The following is a 27,674-nucleotide window of genomic DNA, read 5'->3' as shown; positions in this document are numbered from 1 at the left end:
CCAGGTAAGTGAAACTCATTTTTTTTATTTTGCTTGGACATTCCCTTTAAAGAAAAACATTTCTTTGTTACAGCTGATACAAATCCTGCAATAAAGCTGCTGTCTACTTCCTGCTTTCATGGAAGCAGACATAGGGTTAACATCCTGTGTTTACAAATTATCTGCTCTGCTGAGGCAGCCAGCTGATACAGCTGAGAGATCAAATTATAGTTGTGATTAGTCACAGGTGAGGGGGAATTAGACAGGCTAAACTATCTCAATACATACAAGGTGCATTTCTCAGTTTTCCTTTTGTCCTGTTTAAGAGTTCAGGTCCACTTTAACCACTTGAGGACCGCGGGCTTTACCCCCCTTAAGGACCAGACCCTTTTTTTCCATTCAGACCACTGCAGCTTTCACGGTTTATTGCTCGCTCGTACAACCGACCACCTAAATGAATTTTGGCTCCTTTTCTTGTCACTAATAAAGCTTTCTTTTGGTGCTATTTGATTGCTGCTGCAATTTTTACTTTTTATTATATTCATCAAAAAAGACGTGAATTTTGGCAAAAGATTTTTTTTAACTTTCTGTGCTGACATTTTTCAAATAAAGTAAAATCTCTGTATACATGCAGCACGAAAAATGTGGACAAACCTGTTTTTGATTAAAAAAAAAAAACATTCAGCCTATATTGATTGGTTTGGGTAAAAGTTATAGCGTTTACGAACTATGGTGCAAAAAGTGAATTTTCCCATTTTGTAGCATCTATGACTTTTCTGACCACCTGTCATGTTTCATGAGGGGCTAGAATTCCAGGATAGTATGAATACCCCACAAATGACCCCATTTTGGAAAGAAGACATCCCAAAGTATTCACTGGGAGGCATAGTGAGTTCATAGAAGATATTTTTTGTCACAAGTTAGCGGAAAATGACAGTTTGTGACAAGAAAAAAAAAAGTTTCCATTTCTGCTAACTTGTGACAAAAAAAAAATGAAATCTGCCACGGACTCACCATGCCCCTCTCTGAATACCTTGAAGTGTCTACTTTCCAAAATGGGGTCATTTGTGGGGTGTGTTACTGTCCTGGCATTTTGAGGGGTGCTAATTTGTAAGCACCCCTGTAAAGCCTAAAGGTGCTCATTGGACTTTGGGCCCCTTAGCGCAGTTAGGCTGCAAAAAAGTGCCACACATGTGGTATCGCCGTACTCAGGAGAAGTAGTATTATGTGTTTTGGGGTGTATTTTTACACATACCCATGCTGGGTGGGAGAAATATCTCTGTAAATGACAATTGTTTGATTTTTTTTTTTTTACACACAATTGTCCATTTACAGAGCTCTTTCTCCCACTCAGCATGGGTATGTGTAAAAATACACCCCAAAACACATTATACTACTTCTCCTGAGTACGGCGATACCACATGTGTGGCACTTTTTTGCACCCTAACTGCGCTAAGGGGCCCAAAGTCCAATGAGTACCTTTAGGATTTCACAGGTCACATTTTAGAAAGAATACACCCCAAGATATTCCGTTAGGAGTATGGTGAGTTCATAGAAGATTTTATTTTTTTGTCACAAGTTAGAGGAAATTGATTTTAATTGTTTTGTTTCACAAAGTGTCCTTTTCCACTAACTTGTGACAAAAAATAAAATCTTCTATGAACTCACCATACTCCTAACGGAATACCTTGGGGTGTCTTCTTTCTAAAATGGGGTCATTAGTGGGGTTCCTATACTGCCCTGGCATTTTAGGGGCCCTAAACCGTGAGGAGTAGTCTTGAAACAAAAATTACCTGTGAAATCCTAAAGGTACTCATTGGACTTGTGGCCCCTTAGCGCAGTTAGGGTGCAAAAAAGTGCCACACGTGGTATCGCCGTACTCAGGAGAAGTAGTATAATGTGTTTTGGGGTGTATTTTTACACATACCCATGCTGAGTGGCAGAAATATCTCTGTAAATGGACAATTGTGTGTAAAAAAAAAAATCAAACAATTGTCATTTACAGAGATATTTCTCCCACCCAGCATGGGTATGTGTAAAAATACACCCCAAAACACATTATACTACTTCTCCTGAGTACGGCGATACCACATGTGACACTTTTTTTTGCAGCCTAGGTGCGCTAAGAGGCCCAATGTCCTAGTCACAGGTCATTTTGAGACATTTGTTTTCTAGACTACTCCTCACGGTTTAGGGCCCCTAAAATGCAAGGGCAGAATAGGAACCCCACAAGTGACCCCATTTTAGAAAGAAAACACCCCAAGGTATTCCGTTAGGTGTATGGCGAGTTCATAGATTTTATTTTTTGTCACAAGTTAGTGAAAAATGACACTTTGTGAAAAAAAAACAATAAAAATCAATTTCCGCTAACTTTTGACAAAAAATAAAATCTATGAACTCGTCATACACCTAACAGAATACCTTGGGGTGTCATTTTTTTAAAATGGGGTCACTTGTGGGGTTCCTATACTGCCCTGGCATTTTACGGGCCCAAAACCGTGAGTAGTCTGGAAACCAAATGTCTCAAAATGACTGTTCAGGGGTATAAGCATCTGCAAATTTTGATGACAGGTGGTCTATGAGGGGGTGAATTTTGTGGAACCGGTCATAAGCAGGGTGGCCTTTTAGATGATAGGTTGTATTGGGCCTGATCTGATGGATAGGAGTGCTACGGGGGTGACAGGAGGTGATTGATGGGTGTCTCAGGGGTTGGTTAGAGGGGAAAATAGATGCAATCAATGCACTGGGGAGGTGATCGGAAGGGGGTCTGAGGGGGATCTGAGGGTTTGGCCGAGTGATCAGGAGCCCACACAGGGCAAATTATGGCCTGATCTGATGGGTAGGTGTGCTAGGGGGTGACAGGAGGTGATTGATGGGTGTCTCAAGGTGCGATTAGAGGGGGGAATAGATGCAAGCAATGCACTGGCAAGGTGATGCCCTAGGGGCAGATAGGGGTCTAATCTGATGGGTAGCAGTGACAGGGGGTGATTGATGGGTAATTAGTGGGTGTTTAGGGTAGAGAACAGATGTAAACAATGCATTTGGGAGGTGATCTGACGTCGGATCTGCGGGCGATCTATTGGTGTGGGTGGGTGATCAGATTGCCCGCAAGGGGGAGGTTAGGGGCTGATTGATGGGTGGCAGTGTCAGGGGGTGATTGGTGGGTGGCAGTGACAGGGGGTGATTGATGGGTGATAGACAGGTGATCAGTGGGTTATTACAGGGAAGAACAGATGTAAATAATGCACTGGCGAATTGATAAGGGGGGGTCTGAGGGCAATCTGAGCGTGTAGGCGGGTGATTGGGTGCCCGCAAGGGGCAGATTAGGGTCTGATCTGATGGGTAACAGTGACAGGTGGTGATAGGGGGTGATTGATGGGTAATTAGTGGGTGTTTAGGGTAGAGAACAGATGTAAACACTGCACTTGGGAGGTGATCTGACGTCTGATCTGCGGGCGATCTATTGGTGTGAGTGGGTGATCAGAATGCCCGCAAGGGGCAGGTTAAGGGCTGATTGATGGGTGGCAGTGACGGGGGGGTGATTGACGGGTCATTCACCCGTCAATCACCCCCCGTCACTGCCACCCATCAATCAGCCCCTAACCTGCACCTTGCGGGCAATCTGATCACCCACTCACACCATCACCTGTCATTCACCCGTCAATCAGCCCCTAACCTGCCCCTTGCGGGCAATCTGATCACCCACTCACACCAATAGATCGCCTGCAGATCCGACGTCAGGTGATCAGGGGGATAGATGCATACAGTACACGGGGGGGGGTGAATATGAGGGGTGGGGGGGTGATCAGGAGGGAGCAGGGGGCAGTTTGGGTAAAAAAAAAAAAAAGCGTTTATAGATAGTGACAGGGAGTGATTGATGGGTGATTAGGGGGGTGATTGGGTGCAAACAGTGGTCTGTGGGGTGGGCAGGGGGGGGGTCTGAGGGGTGCTGTGGGCGATCAGGGGGCGGGGAAATCAGTGTGCTTGGGTGCAGACTAGGGTGGCTGCAGCCTGCCCTGGTGGTCCCTCGGACACTGGGACCACCAGGGCAGGAGGCAGCCTGTATAATACACTTTGTATACATTACAAAGTGTATTATACACTTTGTATGCGGCGATCCGGGTGCTAGTAACCCGCCGGCGCTTCCGAACGGCCGGCGGGTTACAGCGCGAGGAGGGCAGAGCCAGACGCCGGTGGCTGATCGCGTCGCCGTACAAGGACCGCCGCCTCTGTGCATGCGGCGGTCCTTGCGGGATCCATTTGCCGGCCGCCTCTGTGCAGTGGGCGGTCGGCAAGTGGTTAAGATTTGGTAGTACAGTGACTTTTACACATGTATTGTTTTCTTATAGAATATAGAAATTTATCTGTATATTTTTCTCTGATTTTAGTGGGAAGAAGTAAGTGGATATGACGATGCAGCAAACCCAATACGGACTTATCAAGTGTGTAATGTGCAGATGTTGAATCAGAACAACTGGCTGCGGACACAGTTTATCCCACGTAAGGATGTACAGCGGGTCTATGTGGAGCTGAAATTTACTGTAAGAGACTGCAATAGCCTTCCAAACATTCCAGGATCCTGCAAAGAGACTTTTAATTTATTTTATTATGAATCTGATACCGACTCTGCTTCCGCTGACAGCCCCTTTTGGATGGAAAACCCATACATTAAGGTGGACACAATTGCACCAGATGAGAGTTTCTCCAGTCGTGACTCAGCTCGTGTGAACACCAAAGTTCGCAGTTTTGGACCTCTTTCCCGTGCTGGCTTTTACTTGGCATTCCAGGATCTGGGAGCCTGCGTCTCATTAATCTCAGTGCGGGTGTTCTATAAGAAGTGTCCACGGACTGTAGCTGGGTTTGCTACATTCCCAGAGACACTGACTGGTGCAGAGCCCACCTCTCTGGTGATTGCCCCTGGTGCCTGTGTGCCTAATGCCGTGGAGGTTTCTGTCCCTCTGAAGCTGTATTGTAATGGAGATGGGGAATGGATGGTGCCTGTAGGTGCCTGCACTTGTGCGCCTGGCCATGAAGCCGCTGCTAAGGACACACAATGCCAAGGTAATTCATCCTTCTGTACATTTTATTACCATGTTTTCTCTTGGATGAAGGAAAGCATTTGCTGGCTCCATTTTATGCAATTGAATAGAATTGCTTTGTAAGAAAATAATCTTTGGAGAGTTTTACATCATCTTACAATTCAAGTGGTGTTATTTTTTTATGTTTGTAATAATCTCTCGATTTTCTCTGCCAGCCTGCAGTCGTGGCACATACAAGTCAAAGCAAGGAGATGAGCCCTGTGTTCCTTGTCCCTCTAACAGCCGAAGCACTTCCCCTGCAACAACTGTCTGCACTTGTGTCAACGGGTTCTACAGAGCTGATGGAGAGCCGTCTGAAATGCCATGCACAGGTAAGAGAACATAGAGCATAGTATGAAGGGGGCAAGTGCTTAACGGCCCCACTTGTAAGCTTTACCATAAAGAAATTGTTGTTACAAAATTATACATAGTAATAGTACACTTGTAAGACACCTTCTCACATTCTTGTCCAATGTGAAAGGAAGCTTGTCAGTCATACTTGATATAAAGATGGGTACTGAAATATCATGGCATTTGAACAGGTTGCTACATGTGACCGATTAGAAGTAAACTTACTATTTGCTTCACCAAGATAGAGGGCACATCTATAGTAAGTACACTCAAGTGGAGTTCCTTTTTATTTTAATATCTGTAGCTGGTATTGATATTTTCAGTCATTTCATTTCTCAAAAACAAGCAATCCTCTGCCTTCAGACGGAAAGATCTTGCACATCTCCCTTTGCAGTGTCTCCAGCAGCTATGCAGCAGATAATGTGATTCTCCTCAGAGCTGCAGCAACTAGCAGGTTCTTCTCACATCAAAGTTAAGATTGCTTTAAAGTAATGCTGCATCAAACTGGACAGAGGGAGGTGTAGGGACAATTAAAGATGGCCTGAACAGTTCACCGGCGAACGGTTCCAGGCGAACTTCCGGGGTTCGCGATCGCAGAGAACCGCAAACTTTTCCGGAAGTTCGGTTTGCCCCCATAGTGCACCATGAGGGTCAACTTTGACCCTCTACATCATAGTCAGCAGGCACATTGTAGCCAATTAGGCTACACTCCCTCCCCCCCCCCACCCCTTCTAAAAGGCAGGCAGCGTCAGGCATTGGACTCTCTTGTGTGCCTGCAGTGATTAGAGAAGGGATAGCTGCTGCAGACTCTCACAGGGAAAGCTTAGTTAGGCTCTTGTAGGCTTCTTAGCTTGTTCCTGGCTGATTGTTATTGCTAAAAATAAAGCACCCCTCAACAGCTCTTTTGAGAGCTAATCTTGTTCTTGTGATCTATTTTTTTTGTGTGTGTCCCACTGACACTTGTGTTGCATAGACAAACCTTGGTAATTCCTACTGTGTGTGCCACTGCCAGGCCCAGCACATTCAATACAATAACATTTCTATAGCGCTTTTCTCCCATAGGACTCAAAGTGTGTGTGTGTGTGTGTGTGTGTGTGTGTGTGTGTGTGACACAGGTGCACATTGTAATACTCATCACTGCATATACCTACTACCTGTTCACTTCAGTGCACCCACCTACCTACGTGAGCGCACGCAGTGTCACTGAGCCTGTCCGGTACCTGTCTGTGTGTGACAGGTGCACATTATAATACCCATCACTGCATATACCTACCTTACAGTCACTGTTGTTCTATCATTGAGCTACCATAGCCCGGCGACTATATGGGCTTGAAAACCGCCACGGCCTGCACTCTGGCCATGGTGTGCACCAGTCCAGCACGGCCGTCACTACACAAACAGCTGTTTGCGGTGCGTTACACAGTGAGTTTGGTGTATCAGTGTGAAGCAGTACTCTAATTACACTCCCTGATTGATGTATATGTTACGACCAGAACCCGAAGTCTGGCCACTTCGGGTTCTGGACGGTCGCAACGCGGAGTGGCCACTTGATGCGGCCAATATAAGAAATGCTGCAGAATTTCGGACTTTGGCCGGCCAGAACACATTCTGACTAAATGTGGCTAGCCAAGTCCCGAAGCTCACCTCTTAGGAAGTGCTGTCCCGCTCTCCGTTCACTGCAAGTTGTGCCGCTGTCCCCTGCTTTTCATTTCCCTGCTCGTCTCCCGTCTGCCCGTCCAACTTCCCCAGTTCATCTGCCTGCCTGCCTCCAAGTTGTGCCGCTGTCCCACTCTCTGTTCACTGCAAGCTGTGCCGCTGTCCCCTGCTTTTCAATTCCCCGTTCGTCTCCCGTCTGCATGTCCAGTTCCCGTTCGTCCAATTCCGCCTTCTGTCTGCTCTGCAAGTACATCACTGCTCCCCGCCCCCTTCCATGTTGTTTCTCAGGACAGGGATGCCTTTCCTGCTGCTGGTCTGCTGACGATATGGCGCTATCTCATTCCTTCTCTCCATCTTCTTCCTGCTGGCTTCCTCCACCGCCTTTATGTATTTAGCGAGTTTAGCCTGTCTAATTTCTCCTCATCTGTGACTAATCAAAGTTTTAATTTGATCTCTTCCCTGTGTCACCTGACTGCCACGGCAGATAAGCTAATCGAAAGCACAGAATGTTAACACTATGCCTGCTTCCATGAAAGCAGGAAGTAGCCACACTGCAGATTTATTGCAGGATTTGTATCAGGTGAAACAAAGAAATGCTTTTCTTTAAAAACATTATTATGCTGTATTCTTTCAGAGCAGAGAGGATGTTCCGGACAGGACCCGGGATGTTCTGGGATTTGTGCGTTTTGGACTTTGGCCATTTCTAGAACTGGCAGGCCAATGTCAGAAATTCCCAGCATTTTGGACTTTGGCCGACGTCAAATCGGGCAGTTCTAGAAACGGCCGGCCAATTCTACAATTGGCCGATTTCTGGTTTAGGCCGTAACATATACACATGCAAGACGTTTTAAAGCACTTTAGGCCTGCAATTTAGCATTCAATGTGATTTCTGCCCTTAAAACGCTGCTTTGCGTCAAATCCAGATTTTTCCCCGGGCCTTTTGGCGTCTATCCCACTCAGCCATGCCCCTCTCCAGGTGTTAGACCCCTTGAAACATCTTTTCCATCACTTTTCTGGCCAGCATAAGTGTTTCTAGTTTTCAAAGTTCGCCTCTCCATTGAAGTCTATTGCGGTTTGCGAAAGTTCGCGCGAACCGTACTTTTGCGGAAGTTTGCGAACCGAAAATCGGAGGTTCAGGCCATCTCTAGGAACTGTCTGTACAGTACATACAAAGTACATTGCCATGGTGAAAAGGGCGTGTTCCATGCTTACTATAAGTTTTCTAAATTCTCTTAGGTCTGTGTCTCTGGCACTTTTACAATGAAAGTTTAACTTTTTTTTTTTTAATGATGGACATCCTGTTTTAGCAGCCATAAAAACCTCTGCAAAACCTTTTATGGGTGGATTCCAAAATGATTTGCATATCTACTCCACTACCCCGACACAAGTAATTGGTGTACATTTAGTAATTAAACCCCATATACTTTCTATGTTGTATGTGGCCAGCTTTTTGGTTTTAGTGGATGACCATCTGCCTCAATTGCAGCACATGCCCATCACTCAGGTGGGAGATGTGGGATCTACCTAGAAGTCCTTTGCAATCTATAGGTAGATCACGATCTACGCAATGGGCACCCCTGCTTTAATGCATTCCATATACTTAATCAGATGTTATGGAGTTACAATGCATCTAGCCAATTACAAACTTGGAAACTTTTTCAAAGTACCTATATTTGTAAGACCTATTTAAAAAATTATCTTATAATAGTTTATTTCAGCCTGTCCATATTTGTTTAAAGGACTTACGAGGCCAGATTTGTAAAAAAATACATAAAAAAAAGTTAGATACCTGTGTGTGTTTGCAAGGCGCTGAGGACGCCGTCCGCGCCCTCCGTGCCGTTCCGCCTGGTCCCCGCTGCTTAATATGCCCCCGAACGACAGTCCGCATAGGCGCGAGTGCGGCTGCGCAGCTCTAAGGCCAACTCCCCGATCCACGCTACTGTTACGTGGATCGGAGGGTTGGCTTTAGAGCTGCACAGCCGCACTCGCGGCTATGCGGACTGCGCAGCCGCGGCCAGCTCCGGCGGCCATCTTGGTACAGGCTGGGGAGCACGACCCGGGCCGCGCGGTCGGGGACTGTTCGGGGGCATATTAAGCAGCGGGGACCAGGCGGAACGGCACGGAGGGCGCGGACGGCGTCCTCCGTGCCTTGCAAACACACACAGATATCTAACTTTTTTTATGTATTTTTTTACAAATCTGGCCTCGTAAGTCCTTTAAGCCATTTTCTTTGATACTTAAAACATTGTTGACATCATATTGGTGCTTCTGTCCAGTTCCCCACTGTCCCCTGAAGGCTGGCCATTGTGTCACTGCAGCATCTTGGCCTCCCAACCTCTGCTATGTCACTGCTTTTCCGATACATCTCCTTTACTGAAACAGTTCTTTACAAGACTCATATTAAATTTTACATACCAGTATCTAAATTTCCTATTTACCTCTTATAGTCTACAGGCTCACACAGAATATTCTCGGCATTCTCTCGTCTCCTTCCCTCTCTCTCTTACTATTTGCATACAAATTGATTTTTACATTACCTTATTCAGTTTGGAAACTTCAAAAATAAACCAAGAACTCTTCTAGTTTTTCTTTAAGTGTGTGTTAACCACTAGTGTGGATTACTGGCTCCTGAATATTGTATCAGCTTATCTACCTCTGCCTGCTACTAAGTAATTTCTGTTAATAGCCTGTCTTAATGTGCATTCTCTTGAGACCTGTCCATCTGGTTCAGTATCTGCTAGCATACTCCTGTTTGCTTGCATGACTTCCATCCCATTCCTGGAGGTTTTTTTGCTGCTGTGTCTGTATGATGTGGATATTGTATATGCACCAGTTATGGGAGAGTGGTTTAGAATAACTTGAGGGCTAAGTGGACATGAATTGAATTTACAGAAAATGTTAGCAGACATAGGAAAGGAAGATAATTGCGTTCAGCTAACTGTTGCTGTCATCACTGACCTCCTGACAATTTTTCTTCTCTTCCAGCTGTTCCTTCAGCTCCACGACATGTGATTTCCAATGTGAATGAGACCTCTGTTGTCTTGGAATGGGGAGAACCTGTCGCTTTAGGTGGTAGAGAAGACATAACGTATAATGTAATCTGTAAGAAGTGTACGGATCGGACGTGCAGTCGCTGTGACGATAATGTGCAGTTTTGGCCTCGCCAGATTGGAGTCATCCAGAGATATGTCTCAGTCAGCCATCTCCAAGCTCATACCAAGTACAGCTTTGAAATCCAAGCTGTTAATGGGGTGTCCATCAAAAGCCCTCAACCACCACATTTTTATACTGTAAATATAACTACAAACCAAGCAGGTGAGTTACAGATTAACAAGGGAAGTTAGGAATTTGTAAAGTACTGCATACCTCTAGGCAAAAAGCTACAATCCTTCAGCAGGCAGTTTTTGTATTCTCAGGCAGTTTTTGTATTCTATGAAAACTATTCAGGTGATGTTTTAGCAATCCAGCAATAAAATAGTTACCTCAGTGATTCCTGCTTATTGTATCTGCGCGTGTAAGCAGAGTGGATCACATTGCAGAGGCTGCCTTCACTGAATAGGCTGTCCCCTCCATGTTGTTATACTGTATGTATTGCAGGATGCTGACCAAGAACTGCCATAGCCTCCCTTCAATATATTGTTGTACCACCACCTCTGGCTGTTTTAAATCTTGTGCCCAGAGTTGTGCTTTAGATGTACTATGACAGGGAAATGATTTGCATCTGCATTGGTTGAATGTTCCTGAATTATCTGCTCTCTCTCTCCTCAGCCCCCTCAGCCGTTCCCCTAGTACAATCTCATGGCAGTTCAGCGGGTTCTCTCACTCTGTCCTGGGCTCCGCCTGAAAGCCCTAATGGAATCATTTTGGATTACGAGATAAAGTATTATGCAAAGGTGAGCTTCCCAGTATGTTAGTCAGCATTGCTGCTCGTGACTGATCTTTACAATCTGAAATCTGTCACCATCTTCATGTCTGTTCATCTTCTATAATGCTTAATTATAGCGTACTTCATTCATGTTCAGAACGTCGTGATGCAGCAGGATGTTCTTATTTGATTAGATGTCACTCTTTCACATACTTCCATTTATTCCACTTTTCTATTCCCTTTTTTTAAAGTAAAAAAAATTCCTTTGCATGTCTTATTATTATTATTATTATTATTATATTATTATTTCGTATTTATACAGCGCTGAGCCCTTCCAAACAGCTTACATAGGATATATATAGGCTTGTCTTATGGCTTCTTCAAATCTGTTTTTTTTCCCTCCCGATTGTGATAATGCAGGGCCACAGTGGTGCAGGGAACACAGTGACCAGCCAGCGCACCAGTGTCCGCATGGAGGGCTTGTTCCCAGATACCATCTATGTTGTTCAAGTTCGCGCCCGTACAGTGGCTGGATATGGAGCGTACAGTGACCCACGGGAATTCCAAACGAGCGCAGAGGATGGTGCGTTATCTTCTATCATAAACTAGTTACTTTTCCAAGCTAATAGTATTAATGGCTAAGTCTTATTTAATTTGACTAAAACTCTTCTTCAAATGCATAGGATGATTGTGGACACTGCTGTTCAGTGGCTTTTGTACTGGTATTTTACCACGGTTTAATTTAGTCATCCTTTTATAATCCATTGTTGATGACTTTTGAGAACTGGCGACAAGGAGGACAAAGGTGTTGCCCAGTGCTGTTGGAATCCACATTCGGTTAATATGCAGTGTGTGTTGGATAATGGAGGCAACAACCTTTAGCTTCCTTTTGCATCATTGTTTATAATTCATCCTTGCAGTCTGCTTATCCTGTCTATCGTGCTGCTTTTTATATTGCCTCAGATTACTTCTTAGCAACCGGCCTGCATCCTTAAAGGATACCACAACTGAAATGTGACATAATGAGATAGACATGTGTATGTACAGTGCCTAGCACACAGATAACTATGCTGTGTTCCTTTTTTTCTTTCTCTGCCTGAAAGAGTTAAATATCAGGTATGTAAGTGGCTGACTCAGTCCTGACTCAGACAGCAAGTGACTACAGTGTGACCCTCACCGATAAGAAATTCCCCTTTTTTTACCTCTTTCTTGCTTTCAGAAGCCATTTTCTGCTAGGAAAGTGTTTTATAGTTGGAATTTCTTATCAGTGAGGGTCACACTGTAGTCACTTCCTGTCTGAGTCAGGACTGAGTCAGCCACTTACATACCTGATATTTAACTCTTTCAGGCAGAGAAAGAAAAAAAGGAACACAGCATAGTTATCTGTGTGCTAGGCACTGTACATACACATGTCTATCTCATTATGTCACATTTCAGTTGTGGTATCCTTTAAAGGTGGTGTCTAGTTATATTATTTATTCCTTATGTTTGGTATTTAAAAGTAAAGTCCACTTTTGTTGAAAACTCAGTTTCTTCACTTCAAACCTGTATTTTGAAAGCCTTAATATCACACTCTTTTCTTCATCTTCTACCTCTCAGGTGGTTGTATCAGTCTGCCAGACACTGAGTAGCAAGGGCTCCTGCCCTATGTAGCTAATTATTCATGCAGGAAGATGGGCAGTGTGGACTTCATCACCATAACACTTGTGCAGAACCAGCCTATGTTTTACAGCAAGCTTTTAACAAAAGTGCTGATTCATTTTAAATATGTTTTATTTCATCAGGAAAATAATAAATATGGCAAAAAATTGTGGTATTTGTTTGAGCTTCCCCCTGCTGGTTTGACTGACAAGCTTTGCAAGTTAAAGAAAAGCTATGCTTCGCTGCTGTGTTGTAAAGATAATTTAGCTTTATAGAGAACAATAAGGCTGGATTCACAAAACCTTCCCAGCCACACTACCAATTAAACTAAATAATATCTGGAACATTTCTTATTTCAGATAAAAAGAAAATATTTTAAAGTGTATGTTTTTAGTACTAAACACAAATAAAAATGATGCTAGAAAAGCACCTTACATTCCACCGAATTGGATGCATTATGGCTGCAAATGTTTGTCCTGTTCTTAATCGGCTATTAATATCTTGATATAAGCTTAGTTGTCATTTGACTTTTCTCATTCATGTTAACACGCATTCATAGTAGGTCTGTGGCTTTTTATTCATCTTCTTCACACAATGGAGCAGGCTTACAACCTGGAACAAAGGAAGATGAACCTGTGAAATTCTAGCTATCATATCTGGCCATTGTCCAGAAACCCTAGCTATGGCCCTGGTTATTCTGGACTTCAGGCCTATTATGTTTCCGTTATTCCAGTTCTGATAAGCCATCTCCAGAATGTAACCTCTACCCATGTACTGAGTAGTGTCTCTTCTCTCTCACCAGTACCCAGCTATCCCTTTGATAAGCAGCCATTTTCCCTATGCTTCCTTCTACCTGCAGGATCCACACTTCCTGTCCTTTTGATTCCTCATTGCCTGGTTTTTCCTGTGCCCACTGATCCCTCACTCCCTTCCTCCTTTTTTCCTTCCCTATTTCCCGCACAGGGGATCGAAGCAGTCTTCAGGAGCAGGTTCCGATGGTTGTTGGCTCTGTGACCGCTGGCCTGATTTTTATAATTGCAGTTGTCGTTATTGTAATTGTGTGTTTCAGGTGAGTGGTGTCCTGGGGCTGAAACGTTGGTGGGATGCATGGGTGTATTCCTTATTAAATGATAACTGACAGATCTGATATTTCTAGGCTATAGAAAACATTTCATCTGTGAGATGTAGGAAATATTGATGGCTTTTTTTCTTTCTTTTTTTTTACTGATCCTTTCTACAGCAGGAAACATAGAAATGACCAGGAATCTGAATACACTGAAAAGCTGCAGCAATATAGTGAGTATGGCTTATTATAACAATATGTTGTTTCTGTGAACATAGCCCTCTTTGTTTTCTTTTTATTGAATAGAGAAACTAACACTTCCTTGCTTTCATTCTATCCAGCCGTATGATGCCCAGTTGGCTTTAAAGGGCTATAAAATAGAAATTGGACTCTAGTACCCGATATTTTATAGGCTCTTCCTTGTCTTCTTTGCTTCTTCTTTCTCACTTTCTTTTATTTGTTAAAGGGGCACTATGGCAAAAAATTGTAAAATGTAAAATATGTGCAAACATAGACAAATAAAAAGTACGTTTTTCATGAGTAAAATGAGCCATATATTACTTTTCTCCTATGTTGCTGTCACTTACAGTAGGTAGTAGAAATCTGACAGAAGCGACAGGTTTTGGACTAGTCTATCTCTTCATAGGGGATTTTTAGGGATTTATTTATTTTCAAAAGCACTTAGTGAATGGCAGTTATTTCAGCATCAAACACTCCTATATCTATATTTTGCTGCATATTTGGTATTTAGCTCCGCCCTCCCAGTGATTGGCCTAGGCTGTTTACCTCTGTGGAATTCTCTTCCCAGAGCATTTTGGGAGACGGGTGTTATTTTCACTGGCTTCGGAATTCCCAGAAACATACAATGCACAGAGCCGCACCTGACAGGACTAAAGATGTCACCACCTGTGATAAATTTCAGAATGGAAATCAGGATGTTCTTCCTCTTTATTTTTGCAGTTTGATATTTCCATAGTTCTGATTTCCTATGCACTTTTTCTGGTAGTCACAGCTGTGTTATTTTGCTTGTTCTGGGTGGCTGCACATTGTTTGTTCACATTCACATTTGCTTAGTAATTTGCAATTAATGTCCTGTGGTGTTCAGAACTAATTGCCACTTGTAAACACTATTTATTCATTTGGAGCTTCTAAATTAGTGTCTGCTCTTGCTGCACTTTCAAGTCATGTTTTTTAATGCTTGGATTTATAATTGACTTAATGGTTAATGGTAAAGTAATATAGTACAAAGAGGCCATATTGCCAAACATAACTGTTGCTAAGAGATGCATAAACAGAACAGACCTACGGGCATCTTCGGGCTTATCTGGGTAGTTTGTTCAGCTTGCTGGCACCTGCTCAGGGCAATGGTTGTATGTATTTCTGCTGTATAGTTGCCCTGGTTCCTGTTGGGTTTTGGATGATAATTCTCAGAAGTCAGTTGCCCTATATTTTCCCTGGCAGGTTTGGGTTTTTAGCACAGAGATCCGGTTTAATTTTAACTTGTAAAAAAAAGAAAGCACAGCTAGGCTTTACCTTTTTAGTGTTCTCTCTATTCTATTACTCTTCTCATTATTCACCCTTATCTCTCTCTCTTAAGCTCTTAAGGCTAGTGCACACCAATAGCGCTTCTGAGCACTTTTCAAATGAAAAGCGCTTTGATAATTTAATCCTATGAGGGTGTTCCCACAGCAGCATTGTGCTTTTTTAAAATCGCAAACATGCTACATGTAGCATTTTTTTTTTTTTGAGGGATTCAGATTGAATGAATGTGCAAAAACGCCCATTCTTTCAAAAATCGCTTTACAAAATCGCATTTGCTAACCTCTAGCGATTCAAATTGTGATTTTGATGTGCACTAGCCCTAAGTTGCACAAGTGCATTGTTCTTTGATTTCTTACTTCATCTGTGGTTGGACCTTTTGCAGTTTCTTCAAGGTCATATCATCATAGCGCATGTTTTGCAGCCTTCTATATGCAGGAATGATAAAGCTTAGTGGCTCACCAGTGTGGATATCTACAAAACATGAGTTTTTGATGGAGCAGCCTGGAAAATATTGTTTTGGCTACCTCTTACATTCCATAGTGGACTTAAACCAACACTTCACTAAAACCCCATTTCATGTGATTGAGTAGTACACCGATTTAGAGTGATAGCGGCCAAATGAGTGTCTGCCTTATGGCTGCACCTTTCATTTCCTTTCTGTCCACTTATGTCTGATATAGTGCTCCTGGAACCCCCACACAGATTCTACCTGATTCAGAATGATGAACTCTGTCCCGCTTGCTGTTTGTAGTGATGTCAAACATGCAAAGCTCTTGCTTCTACCAAGCTAGGGTTACGCTAAAAACACAAAAGAAATGTGGTAGCAGCATTTCTGTTTACTAAATTTGTGTTTTTATGATTGTAATACATAACCGTGTTTTAATATCTGATGTGCTCTACTGATTCACATGAAGTGTGTGTATATACTTTAATTACATAAGTTGGATAATTGTAGCTATGTTGCACCAGGAAGAGGCTGAGTACTGTGTGAGATTTATTTTTTTTAATTGCACTGTCAGTAGCTTCTTTAAAGGGACACTTAACCCAGGAATAAAAAATCAGTTTTACTTTCCTACGGATTCTACCGGCCCCCTCCAGCCATCCCGTACCCTCGCAGTCACTCAAGCCTCCGGTCCCCCGCCGCCAGCTAGTTTTGTTTTCCCTAACGGGCTTGGCCACGTGTATTTTTCTTCGCGTTCCCATGCACAATAGCATCCTGCGCATGTGCAGGATGCTATTGAAGACTGGAACATGAAGGATATTCACGGCCAGGCCTGCACAGGCGCAGAAAGCCCGCCAACTCCCTGTCAGGGCCTGTCAGTGAAAAAGAAACTAGCTGGCAGCGGGGGACCAGAGGCTCCATAAGTGACTGCAGGGGGCTGGTAGAAGCCCCAGGTGAGTAAAACTGTTTTTTTTTTTTTTTATTCCTTACTGAAGTGTAACTTAAAGGAATACTTAAGTCACGTAAAAAAAAATTACTTTTACTTACCTGGGGCTCCCCTCAGCCCCCTGCAGCTGAACCGGTGCCCTCGCCGTGTCCCTCAGATGCGCCTGGTCTCGCCGGCGGCCACTTCCGGTTTGGCCGTCACCGGCCGACAGGCTGGGAACGCGGCTGATTATCCGCGTCCCCGCACGCAATAGCGTAATAGAGGGCGCTATTGCATCCGGGGACGCGGATAATCAGCCGCGTTCCCAGCCTGTCGGCCGGTGATGGCCAAACCGGAAGTGGCCGCCGGCGAGACCAGGCGCATCGGAGGGACACGGCGAGGGCACCGTTCAGCTGCAGGGGGCTGAGGGGAGCCCCAGGTGAGTAAAAGTCATTTTTTTTACGTGACTTAAAGAGAAACTCCGACCAAGAATTGAACTTTATCCCAATCAGTAGCTGATACCCACTTTTACATGAGAAAAATAATGATTTTCACAAACAGACCATCAGGGGGCGCTGTATGACTGATTTTGTGCTGAAACCCCTCCCACAAGAGGCTCTGGTACCGTAAGGTACTCTGGGCAAACTGCCACAATGTAACAATGTTCAGACAGGAAATAGCTGCTTACAGCTGTCTGTTAAAGCCAGACCAGCTACATAATCTGCCCACAGTAACAATGTCACCATGTAAAACATGTCAGAATGTGAATCTGGGAGAGGAAAGATTTTACAATGAGCAAACACTGACTAAATCATGTATACATAATTATTGTAAAAATGAAGCACTTTTTTTATTACATTATTTTCACTGGAGTTCCTCTTTAAGTATTCCTTTAAGTGAGATCCTGAGCAAGGCACAAAACCTTCAAGAAACTCCTGTTACTACAGATCAAAGTAGTATCACATGCACTACGCAACATTTTAAGCAAAGCCAGGCAACTTTCATTAACTTTGCATAGCCCATTTTTACAAGCACTGAGGCTGGGTACCTTGTGTAATTTTTGGACTATGCAGAGATTCTCTCATATGGTAAAACGATGGAGACTAACAAAAGGAAATGTGTTGCAGCCTTAAGGCAAACCTGTGTCAAAAATCAGCTGAATGCATATACAGGTATACTGAGTGATTACAATGGTGTCTTCTATTTGTTTTCTTATTTCTGCTCTGTAGAATTTCCATTTCATGTTTTCAATCTCTTATGGAAGACCAGGAAGTAGTCGGTAGCTCTGTCCCCTGCATTTGCCTTCCTTGGTGTATGTGAGAGTGATTGTTGGTTCCCCTGGATTGTTTATCCTGCTTCCAACTGTCACTTTTATAGTGTTACATTTTCTTCTGAAGCAAAGAATATGACTGGTGACTTTGTTCAGCAAATAGCATCCCACATGAGACCTTTGAGGCAGTTTGATGTCTGTCACAGAAAAAGCTGTTCAAGTTTAATTGAAGACTAGAGCTCACTAATCCTGTCACCAGTATCACATGACTATAGATGGGGACATTTGGCCAATAGGAGAAACAGTGAGGCACAAAGAGGCTTGCTTAAATTAGAACTCAGGCCTGAGCCTCACTCTGTATACAGGTTTGCTTAACTTCATGATATTTGACACAGGTTCACTTTAAGGCAGCTTCTAATGTATAGACTGGCTAATCCTGAGATTTTAGCATTGTGTGACATTCTTGCCTGTAAGCCTAAGGCGGACCTGTGACCTCTCTTTACAATTTAAAAGCAGGGGTAAGGGATGAATGTCGAGGGCCCGAAAGAGCAGAGTGCGCCTGGGTCAAGGAGATTCCGGACTGCATGCACAGCACCTCACAAGGTAATTATAGAACATGCAGGCACCTTGCTTTCGCTTTAAATTGTCAAGATAGGTCACTGGTTCACTTTAAGGATGAGTGAAGAATTGTGTACACAACATGTAGGTGAAGGCTATATCACATCTCCTCGCAGCCCTGTGAATGTGATGTACGACAGTTACATAGATCTTGCTGGTGGTCATTTTACTTGGTGATTATGTTTGCTGGTTACAAATGACAGTCCTGCCTTCATTACACTGATGAGCCTCTTAGAATGACTATAGGTTCCTGCAGGGGGCTTTGTGTTACGCCCATTCCTGCTGCTCTGTTCTTATAGAGAGGCTGTATAAATGGCATGCACAGGACCATAAATGCCATCACTCCCTCATCCGTTTACAATGGCTGTGGGGCTCCGCTTGCTTTTAGTGACACACCTCTTGCATTGTGTATGGCCCTTTATTTTATTAGGGGCTGTAAATTATGCCACCTTCCCTCTCGCACTGATTAATGGGTACAAATTATGTCCCTTATCTCCTGGTGGTTAAGTCAGATTTATTGAAGTGTTTGGTATATGCATAGTTCAGTTTCCCCTCTTGATCTTTTGCCTGGCCTCTTTTCTGTGCCTGTCTGCTGTACATTTGCCATCTATATGGCTCTCAACAATTTATTGTCCCCTCCTTATCAGTCACTCTAGGGATTTCATTGCTGATTTACTCTTCACACTACATTAGTGCTAATGTATTGCTTACATGTTTGAGTAGGTTTTGTATGCATGGGCTCATACATCTTTTGTGTTTCAGAGTACCCAATTAAATCATGGAGAGCCAGAACTGCTGGATTTTTAAGAAATCCAAATTATATTTTGCACATCTTTTGAGTTTTACATTATTAAACCACATCTTTTGTGTATTGCATTATTATACCACTAAACACATAACATTAGAATGTTAAATATTGAATTGTTTGCGTCTGAAGAGATAGGTGCACAAGGTCTTCACCTTCTGATAGATTTTAGTAACTAGGAGATTCTTTAGTGGACTGAAGTCCCAATCCAATAGAGATGACCACACCCCAGTCTCCAGCATATTTAATCATGGTTGTATGCTGCCAGTCTATCGCATTCTCATTGAAGAACTTGCTGATCTGTCCTTTGGGTGAAAATGTTTGTGTTTTGACTGGACCCTTACCATGTAGTTTGTTAATCAATTGTTAGGGTGACAGTTTTGGGAAAAAGTGCTGTGCAGACCCGCTGCTTGAACATAACTGCAGTTGCACTATGGAGGATGAGAAGGAACAGCAGGTGGCGAATGGACAAGCAGCTTCCTGTTGCATGCGATAAAAAAGATAGACCATGCATTTGTTTGTTGCTTGTTATGTGGTAATCTGCCCGGCGCATAGCTAAACAACACTGCGGGGCAGCTGTGCACGCATTGCACATATTCTGGGCAGCCTCAGCCGAGAATGTTTCAGCAAAGGATTAACTAGCATGTGTGCGAGGCTTTACATTTTTTGTATGTTATTTTAATGTTCCTTGTGATTGCTGCAGTGTGCTTATGCATGTATACCCCTCATGGTTTATGTGGAGTACTCTTGAATGGAAATGATCTCCACACAGGCTTTTTCTCACACACACAAACGATGTTTAGCTTTGTGTAAAAGAGGCTTATTTGGGATGCATGACGATGTTTGGCTTGTAGTAATCATTACAAGACTGTAAGATTTTAAGATTTTAAAGTGAATCCCCAGGAATATATTTTTTTTTTTTTTAAATTAAAATTAAATACTGTGGAAAATTGCTGCCCATGACAGTAATGCCAGTTACCTGCCTCCCCCTCCAGTTGTCTGGCTTGATGTTTGCCAATGACCTGTCCTGTAGAATCCCCCAGTTGTGTGCTAACAGGAGAGCACTCACTGCAGGTACAGAACTTACTGATACTACACTCAGGCATAAATTTACATGCAGGCCCACAGTATTGGCAAGTAGGGGTGGTCAATGAGAGGCAAATAATTCTGACTTTATGCAGGATTATGCAAATGTAAGCAGCTTGAAAATGGACCAATGTAATCCCACATCAGCAGGACTCCATTGGTCCATTTTCATGCTGCCTATATTTGCATACAAAATGTGCATAGTCCTGCATCAACTCGGAATTATTTGCATCTCATTGACCATCCCTGTTGGCGAGTCATGTATTCGTATTGAGCGCCGGCACATTAAACCTACAGAACAGGTAAGCATCCGACAAGCTGCCCACCCACCTTGAATCTGCACTTCACACGTGAGCAGGTCACCAACATTAATATCGAGGGGTGGGGCTCCATAGTATTGTTTTGTTTGTTATTTTTATCTCTTAAAATAGTAAAACCTGTTTTTATGGTGTTTCTTATTAAAATCTATCAGAATGTGGTTTGATTCTGCTGGTTTGGCTTTGGGTAAATGCTTGTGGCTATTTACCTTTTTTGAATGACTGGTATTTATGATTGTTTATAGCTGTTCAATGTCCTGATACATGTCAGGAGATGGGTAGAAGCTGGAACATATTGAGGGGTGTTCTTATGAGCTATGATTTAATTTGTGATATCCTGCTATCCATTAGACAGATAACATTCCCACTCTCGAGTGTTAGAGACATGCCTTCTGAACACTTACAACAGATCGTAGTGCGTAACTGCTTTGTAATGAGGTCCCAGTTGGGGCACTTATGAGTCTGTCGCTTTAATTGCTACAGTTTTATAAGGTACTTGCTATTTCTTGTTCTAGTGGTTCCTGGCATGAAGCTGTACATTGATCCGTTCACTTATGAGGATCCTAATGAAGCTGTGCGAGATTTTGCAAAAGAAATTGACATTTCGTGTGTGAAGATTGAAGAAGTGATTGGTGCAGGTTTGTCTCATAAACACTTTCACTGCCTATCCATTCTAGTCAGAGGCTTCTCCTCTTTCACTTAATGATACAGTTGGGGATTGAGAAGTGCATAGTGCAGACATAAGGTTATCATGAATATATTAAGTGGAACGTGATCTGTTAATGATGCAGAGAAGAATGGCCAGATTGATTTCTTATCTTTTCCTAGGTGAGTTCGGGGAGGTTTGCCGAGGACGGCATAAGCAGGCAGGACGGCGGGAGCAGCTGGTAGCAATCAAAACTCTGAAAGCCGGCTATACAGAACAGCAGAGACGTGACTTTCTGGGGGAAGCGAGCATTATGGGACAGTTTGACCATCCCAACATTATACGGCTGGAAGGAGTTGTGACCAGGAGTCGGCCGGTGATGATCCTAACAGAGTTTATGGAGAACGGAGCACTCGACTCTTTCCTGAGGGTAAGTTTGTATTCAAATGATTCATATGGATGGGTAACATGAAAATCAGACTGATCATATTCAGGGCTTGATATGGATGTCTGTTAAAGTGGGAAGAAACTGGACTTCAAAAACTCTTGTACCTATTGCTAGGCATAAGAGTATAAGTTTCATAGTTCCCCCACCACCATTTTTTTATACAGATATGGATTTTTCCCTACAGTGCCTTCATACTGGAAGGTACTAAGTTGAGGGAATCACTCTGTTAGGTCTACTTTTATTGCTCCAGTTCCATCCCCCTGTAAGTTTTGGGGGGATTGTAAGACTTTTTTGTAAATAGGGCTACATGATATGTTAGCACTTTATAAATAAGACACTGGACTGCACATCCGTAGTCTTTTCAGTTTCAACTGACAGCAACTGATATAGTGTAAAAGGACCCTCTGGGTTTTTTTTTTTTATCCTGAGAACAGACTGGCTCCAGCAATGTTTGTGTTGTGCCTGCACAGTACATGATTATTTGGGCACTTGCAGCCAGATTCAGTATTTTTATCATGAACAGACTTTCTGACCACTGTGGAGTGAACATAGAATTGTATTAACTTGATTAACGAAAACCTGATTGGCTGTTAATATTGCCCTTTTCTTAGCAGTAGGACATGTTTTAGTTTAACAAGGTAAACTGTGGATAGGTGCAAGCCTGCCCCAGTCACCCTGGTATCTTCGTTAAACAGTAATCAGACTTTGTCTGCAGGTTAAACCTCCACCATCTCCTTATTTCACATCATAGTAAATGGTTCTTAAAGGGGCACTACAGCGAAAAACTGTAAAATTTAAAATATGTGCAAACCTATACAAATAAGTACATTTTTCCAGAGTAAAATAAGCCATAAATTACTTTTCTCCTGTGTTGCTGTCACTTACAGTAGGTAGTAGAAATCTGAAAGAAGTGACAGGTTTTGGACTAGCCCATCGCTTTGTAGGGGATTCTCAGGGATATATTTATTATTTATTTTCAAAAGCACTTAGTGAATGGCAGTTGCTCTGTCCAACTGCCAAAAAACTGTATACGGAGCAGGGAAGCTGTCCATCATCATTGTTTAAATCCTTTTTCGGGAATATCTTTATAAAGAATAAAAGCCTTGCTTAAAATCCTCTATGAAGAGATGGACTAGTCCAAAACCTGTCGCTTCTGTCAGATTTCTACTGTCTACTGTAAGTGACAGCAACATAGGAGAAAAGTAATTTATGGCTCATTTTACGCTGGAAAATGTACTTCTCATTTGTATATGTTTGCACATATTTTAAATTTTACAGTTTTTCGCTGTAGTGCCCCTTTAATGTGCAGCTCAGTTCTAACGGAACAACTGCCACTTCTGTCATAGAGTTGTGACACAATCACACTGCTTTTAATTAACAGAAAACAACTAGTGAATTCAAAGTATCGATGCATATCTAACGGTATTTAGGGTCTCTTCCAGAACTAATAAATCACATGTAGCTTAAATAAAATAAAAGTGGGTAAAAATAAAGCTTCTGATGTGTTTTTATTGCGGTCTTTGGCATAGTAGGTGTAGTATCACCTCGATTGCTAGTGTCAGTTTTTCAAACTGACACGAATGGCAATAGTAAAAGAGAAGGGAGTTGGTACACTTTCAGATTTCTATAGCTATACATACAGTGCAAGCAGGAAGCGTTATTTCTGCACAAATCCATTTCCAGCCAGATTGGCTCACTGCTCGAGAGAGAACTTGCTGGACAGACCTACAGATCTCTAGGGAAGTGTTGGGTAGGTTTGATCAGTGCTCGTGTCACAGAGAGTCACTATCTGCAGTGATATTACTAATGGGATCCTCCTTAAACTCCAGCATGAATCTGTGTTACAGAAAGCCAGTATCTAATGTGATCCCCTTCTTGAGTATCTGCAGTGATGATGATCCCCCTCCTTGAACTCTAGCTTAATTAAAATGGCTCCCATAGTGTCTCTAAATCTTGTCTGATGTGCCTCACTTGGGCCCATGTAGGCCCTTGGGCCTCACTTGGGTCCCCAGAGTAAGCTGGTGTAATGTTTTTACAAGCATAATAAACTAATCCATACAATTCCCACTTTGAGGGCCTTTTTATATCTATTTTATTTGTGTTGAATGGAGTCCAGAAAGAAGGGGGTCTATAAGAAAGTTCACTGAGAAGTTCACTGCACATACTGGTTTCCCTTGAAATTGAGCACAGATTAGACTCGTAGATATGGTGAGTTTCTCACAAACAGCGTGGTGGTGATTATTCACTGGTAATGAGACTATTTTGACTGGATTCCAGTGTAATCTTGCTGATCTTATCCATTGAGAAATTGCATTATAAAACTTGATTACTCAATTATTGTTAGGCATAAAAATCCTTTATACAGTATGGCTCTTTCCAATATTTCTCAGAAGCTCTGGTAATGGGCTTTCTGCACTTATTCACTTGTGTGCACGACTGGCCCATTACAAAAGGGGCCCACTCTCCCTCTCAGTTTAATTTATTTTTATTGTGAAGAATGCAACAGGAGACGGGGAAACGCCCATTATCAGAGGAAGTGAGAGACCAAGGAATACAGCCAGGGAACTCTGAGGAAGGCTTCTGGTAGCCAGAAGTTAGCTTAGCCTGTCAGGCTCCACCTATAAATGTAAGGCCGTTTTTGGATGGACTGCCTGTTGAAGTTCATGTTTATTATGTTTAGAGAAACAAGCTAAAAATGTGCTTTTTAATGGAAGTCCTGCTTAACCTTGTAAAAAATGCACATTTTTCAGAAAGGTCACTGTAAGGTTTAGTTTTACATATGTTGAAATTGTGTATGTCCTGGCAGCAGACCATGTGATTCTCCTCCGCTGCAGGTTATGAGTCTGAACCTGGAAACGTCCCTCCACACAGTCTCACCTGCTTGTGAACCCTTCACATTTCAGTCTATCACAGAGCAATCAACCTAAGCTTGATTATAAAAGTGCTGCACATCGTTTGTTTATCGGGATGTGGATGCTGTATCTACAACAATTTCTACATTAAACTTTGTTAAACATGTGGAGCTAGAAATGCCAAATTCCATTTTAGAGGTGTAAGCTCTGGCCATGTCCGCCTCATCCTGGCTTTGTTGGCTTGTAGGTCGTTGATATGAAACATGCATGCAGGAAGCGAAGCGAGCCTAAGCTCCTTCTTCACTCATGCATGTTCCAGCTTAATAACTTACTAGGTAGTGAAGCCGTGATCAGAATGGTAGTCTGGAGCTTGCACCCTCAAACAATTTTAGCAATTATTGTTTCCTTAATCCTGTTCTTACAATTCATTTTAAAGCTGATTTCCAGGAAAGTATAGAGTAGTAACAAAAAATGTCCTTGATGGAAGGAGAGACTAGCGGTCACATGACCACTAGTTTGATGAAGGAGGCTATTTAGAGCCCCCCATGTCACTGTGCTGGTTAAGAAAAGGTTGCTGAACTCCCAGGAATGTATAAATTAGAATTGTTTTCCTTCTCATCAGATGAACGACGGTCAGTTCACAGTCATCCAGCTGGTGGGCATACTGCGTGGCATTGCATCAGGAATGAAGTATCTGTCAGAGATGAATTATGTACATCGTGATCTCGCTGCTCGTAACATACTGGTGAACAGCAATCTGGTCTGTAAAGTGTCTGACTTTGGCCTGTCCAGATTCTTGGAGAACAGCCGATCTGACCCCACGTATACAAGCTCTTTGGTAAGACATAATTGAGAAGCTGTTATATGTATAGTGCAAAGGAAGGGTATGTGGTTCTATATATTTCTTTTAGATGATGCATTAGCATGGATATAGAACTTGAACATATCCTTATTTTAAATAAGTTCTCTCCAAGGTCCCAAAATAGAGCCCCACAGGGAATCTCTGTAATCCATTGTAAGTTTTGTAGAAACACAATTTTGAGTTCCTCCATCATTGGAAACAGCTGAAGGCTCATAGTTGATGTCACACTGAGACTAAGGAAGCACTGTAAAATAAAAGCCTGAACTGTGGCATATTTTACAGGCTCTGTCTGTCCTGTGATGACCTTTCACTGTGTTTTATTGCTATCTTTTTGTGCATGAGCATACAAAAGTCTCCAGCCTAGTAACTAGATTAGCTAAAGGTTTTTGTTTTATGTTGTACTTGTCATGACTTTAACTATTCTACAAAATAAGTTGAAGTGGAAAGCTTTTTCCATTTTTAGTTTTGAATAGTGTGGATAACATCACCTCTATCAGGTTTGTATTATAGTCTGTATCCCTGTAGGGAAAACTCCTCTTTTCTTCTGCTGAGGACACCACAGAAAGTTGATTAGAATTCCCAACTTTTGCAAGATATCCCCATTAGGATATTTTACTCCAGCTCCATCTTTAGAAAGCTCTGTAAAATCTGGACTCACAAATGTTATGTCCAAACGAAAAACTTCAGGAAGAGCTGCCTTGACTCCCTCTAAAGTACAAGAGAAAAAGACAAACCGGAGTGCTCAGTGTGTGGTGACAATGGGCCAGTGTCTAATTGGATTGATCTCACCTGATGGGGTGGGCTTCTAGCAACACGCAGCTGTTAGAACATGTGTCCCACTGTAAAACAAGGGGCTGGGTATGGATTGGAACCTCAGTGCTCAGTATAGCGATCCTTTGGGGGTATAATCCTTGGATCTGTGTTGAACTCTTGGCAGGAGTAAGTGTCTCAGCGTGCTCAAGTGGGGAGACCTGAGGGATATCCACCCGAAGAACTGCTATACTGAGCGCATATGTTCCAATCCATGCCCAATCCCCAGCTTTAAGCTCCAGTTTGTCTTTTTCCTTGTGCTGCAGAGTTGGTTTGAGCAACACCAGTGTGAGGATTGTCACCAGATCGCCCCTCTACACAGAGACTTCCTCACCTCTGAACCCTGTACATTGACTTCCTCCATGTATGAGTTGTAGCCTAGTCTGTATGAGAAAGATGCCACAAGCCAACTATTGTGCTTGAGGCAGGGGAGGGACAGAATAAACATAAAAAGGATTTTAAAAATGTAACCAATTTATTGAGGTTGCAACAGCCTTTTTGATCACTGAGGAGCAAAGCAGGCATTGCATTCAATGTTTTTTTAGAGATAATTTCTATTTAAGTTTCCATCTGTATTTTAATGTTCAAAGTGTCCTGCTTTCTGAACAGGGAGGGAAGATTCCAATTCGCTGGACTGCTCCAGAAGCAATTACATACAGAAAGTTCACATCTGCTAGTGATGTTTGGAGTTATGGCATTGTTATGTGGGAAGTGATGTCATATGGCGAAAGACCATACTGGGACATGTCAAATCAAGATGTAAGTGAAGCCAGCCTTTTTTATCTTATGGAAATCTTTCCTCCTATGCACTGGAGCCCGTGGATGTATAGGCTGATTAATGAGTGGATTTCAACACACTCTCTGTTTGCAGGTAATTAATGCTGTGGAACAGGACTATCGCCTGCCACCTCCTATGGATTGCCCGGCTGCTCTGCACCAGCTCATGCTTGACTGCTGGCTCCGTGACCGCAACCTGAGGCCTAAATTCTCCCAGATTGTTAGCTCTTTGGACAAGTTAATACGCAATGCTGCCAGTCTGAAGGTGACCAGTCCAGCACAAGCAGGGTGAGCTATCGTGTTTTACTAATGATCTCTTCTAAAATGCTGTGGTTCTTTGTGTGTGATTGTACTTCATCCGGCAATGTTCTTTTCCTTTCCCAGCATCTCCCAGCAACTTTTAGACCGGACCGTTCCAGACTACACAACATTTCCTACTGTGGGTGACTGGCTGGAGGCAATCAAGATGGGCCAGTACCAGGAGAACTTCCTGAGTGCTGGATTCACCTCTTTTCACTTAGTGGCTCAGATGACAGCTGAGTAAGTACATAGATGGAAATGGGCTCTTCTAAGCGATGACTTCAAGCCTCACCAAAGTCAAACAAGAAAAGCAGATCAGCTTATACCAAAATCACAATTGC

General features: G+C 42.8%; 1 protein-coding gene across 3 annotated transcripts in view; it reads left to right on the top strand.

Annotated features, from left to right (window-relative positions):
- EPHB3 (EPH receptor B3) overlaps nt 1–27,674 on the top strand; it is a 95,256-nt gene that overhangs the window by 62,519 nt on the left and 5,063 nt on the right. The window contains exons 3-16 of one of the 3 annotated variants that reach the window (XM_068281327.1): nt 4,368–5,040; nt 5,234–5,389; nt 10,050–10,379; nt 10,833–10,957; nt 11,350–11,512; nt 13,534–13,639; nt 13,811–13,866; nt 18,329–18,415; nt 21,154–21,276; nt 21,467–21,714; nt 25,207–25,422; nt 26,866–27,015; nt 27,128–27,321; nt 27,418–27,573. In XM_068281327.1, coding sequence (XP_068137428.1) covers nt 4,368–5,040; nt 5,234–5,389; nt 10,050–10,379; nt 10,833–10,957; nt 11,350–11,512; nt 13,534–13,639; nt 13,811–13,866; nt 18,329–18,415; nt 21,154–21,276; nt 21,467–21,714; nt 25,207–25,422; nt 26,866–27,015; nt 27,128–27,321; nt 27,418–27,573 — 2,783 coding nt within the window. Of the gene's footprint in view, nt 1–4,367; nt 5,041–5,233; nt 5,390–10,049; nt 10,380–10,832; nt 10,958–11,349; nt 11,513–13,533; nt 13,640–13,810; nt 13,867–18,325; nt 18,416–21,153; nt 21,277–21,466; nt 21,715–25,206; nt 25,423–26,865; nt 27,016–27,127; nt 27,322–27,417; nt 27,574–27,674 lie in introns of all 3 variants that reach the window. The other 2 variants (XM_068281326.1, XM_068281328.1) reach the window with 2 other exon arrangements.

Source organism: Hyperolius riggenbachi, chromosome 4, assembly GCF_040937935.1.
Source record: "Hyperolius riggenbachi isolate aHypRig1 chromosome 4, aHypRig1.pri, whole genome shotgun sequence".
NCBI lineage: Eukaryota > Metazoa > Chordata > Amphibia > Anura > Hyperoliidae > Hyperolius > Hyperolius riggenbachi.
This window is presented reverse-complemented; position numbering and strand designations above follow the sequence as displayed.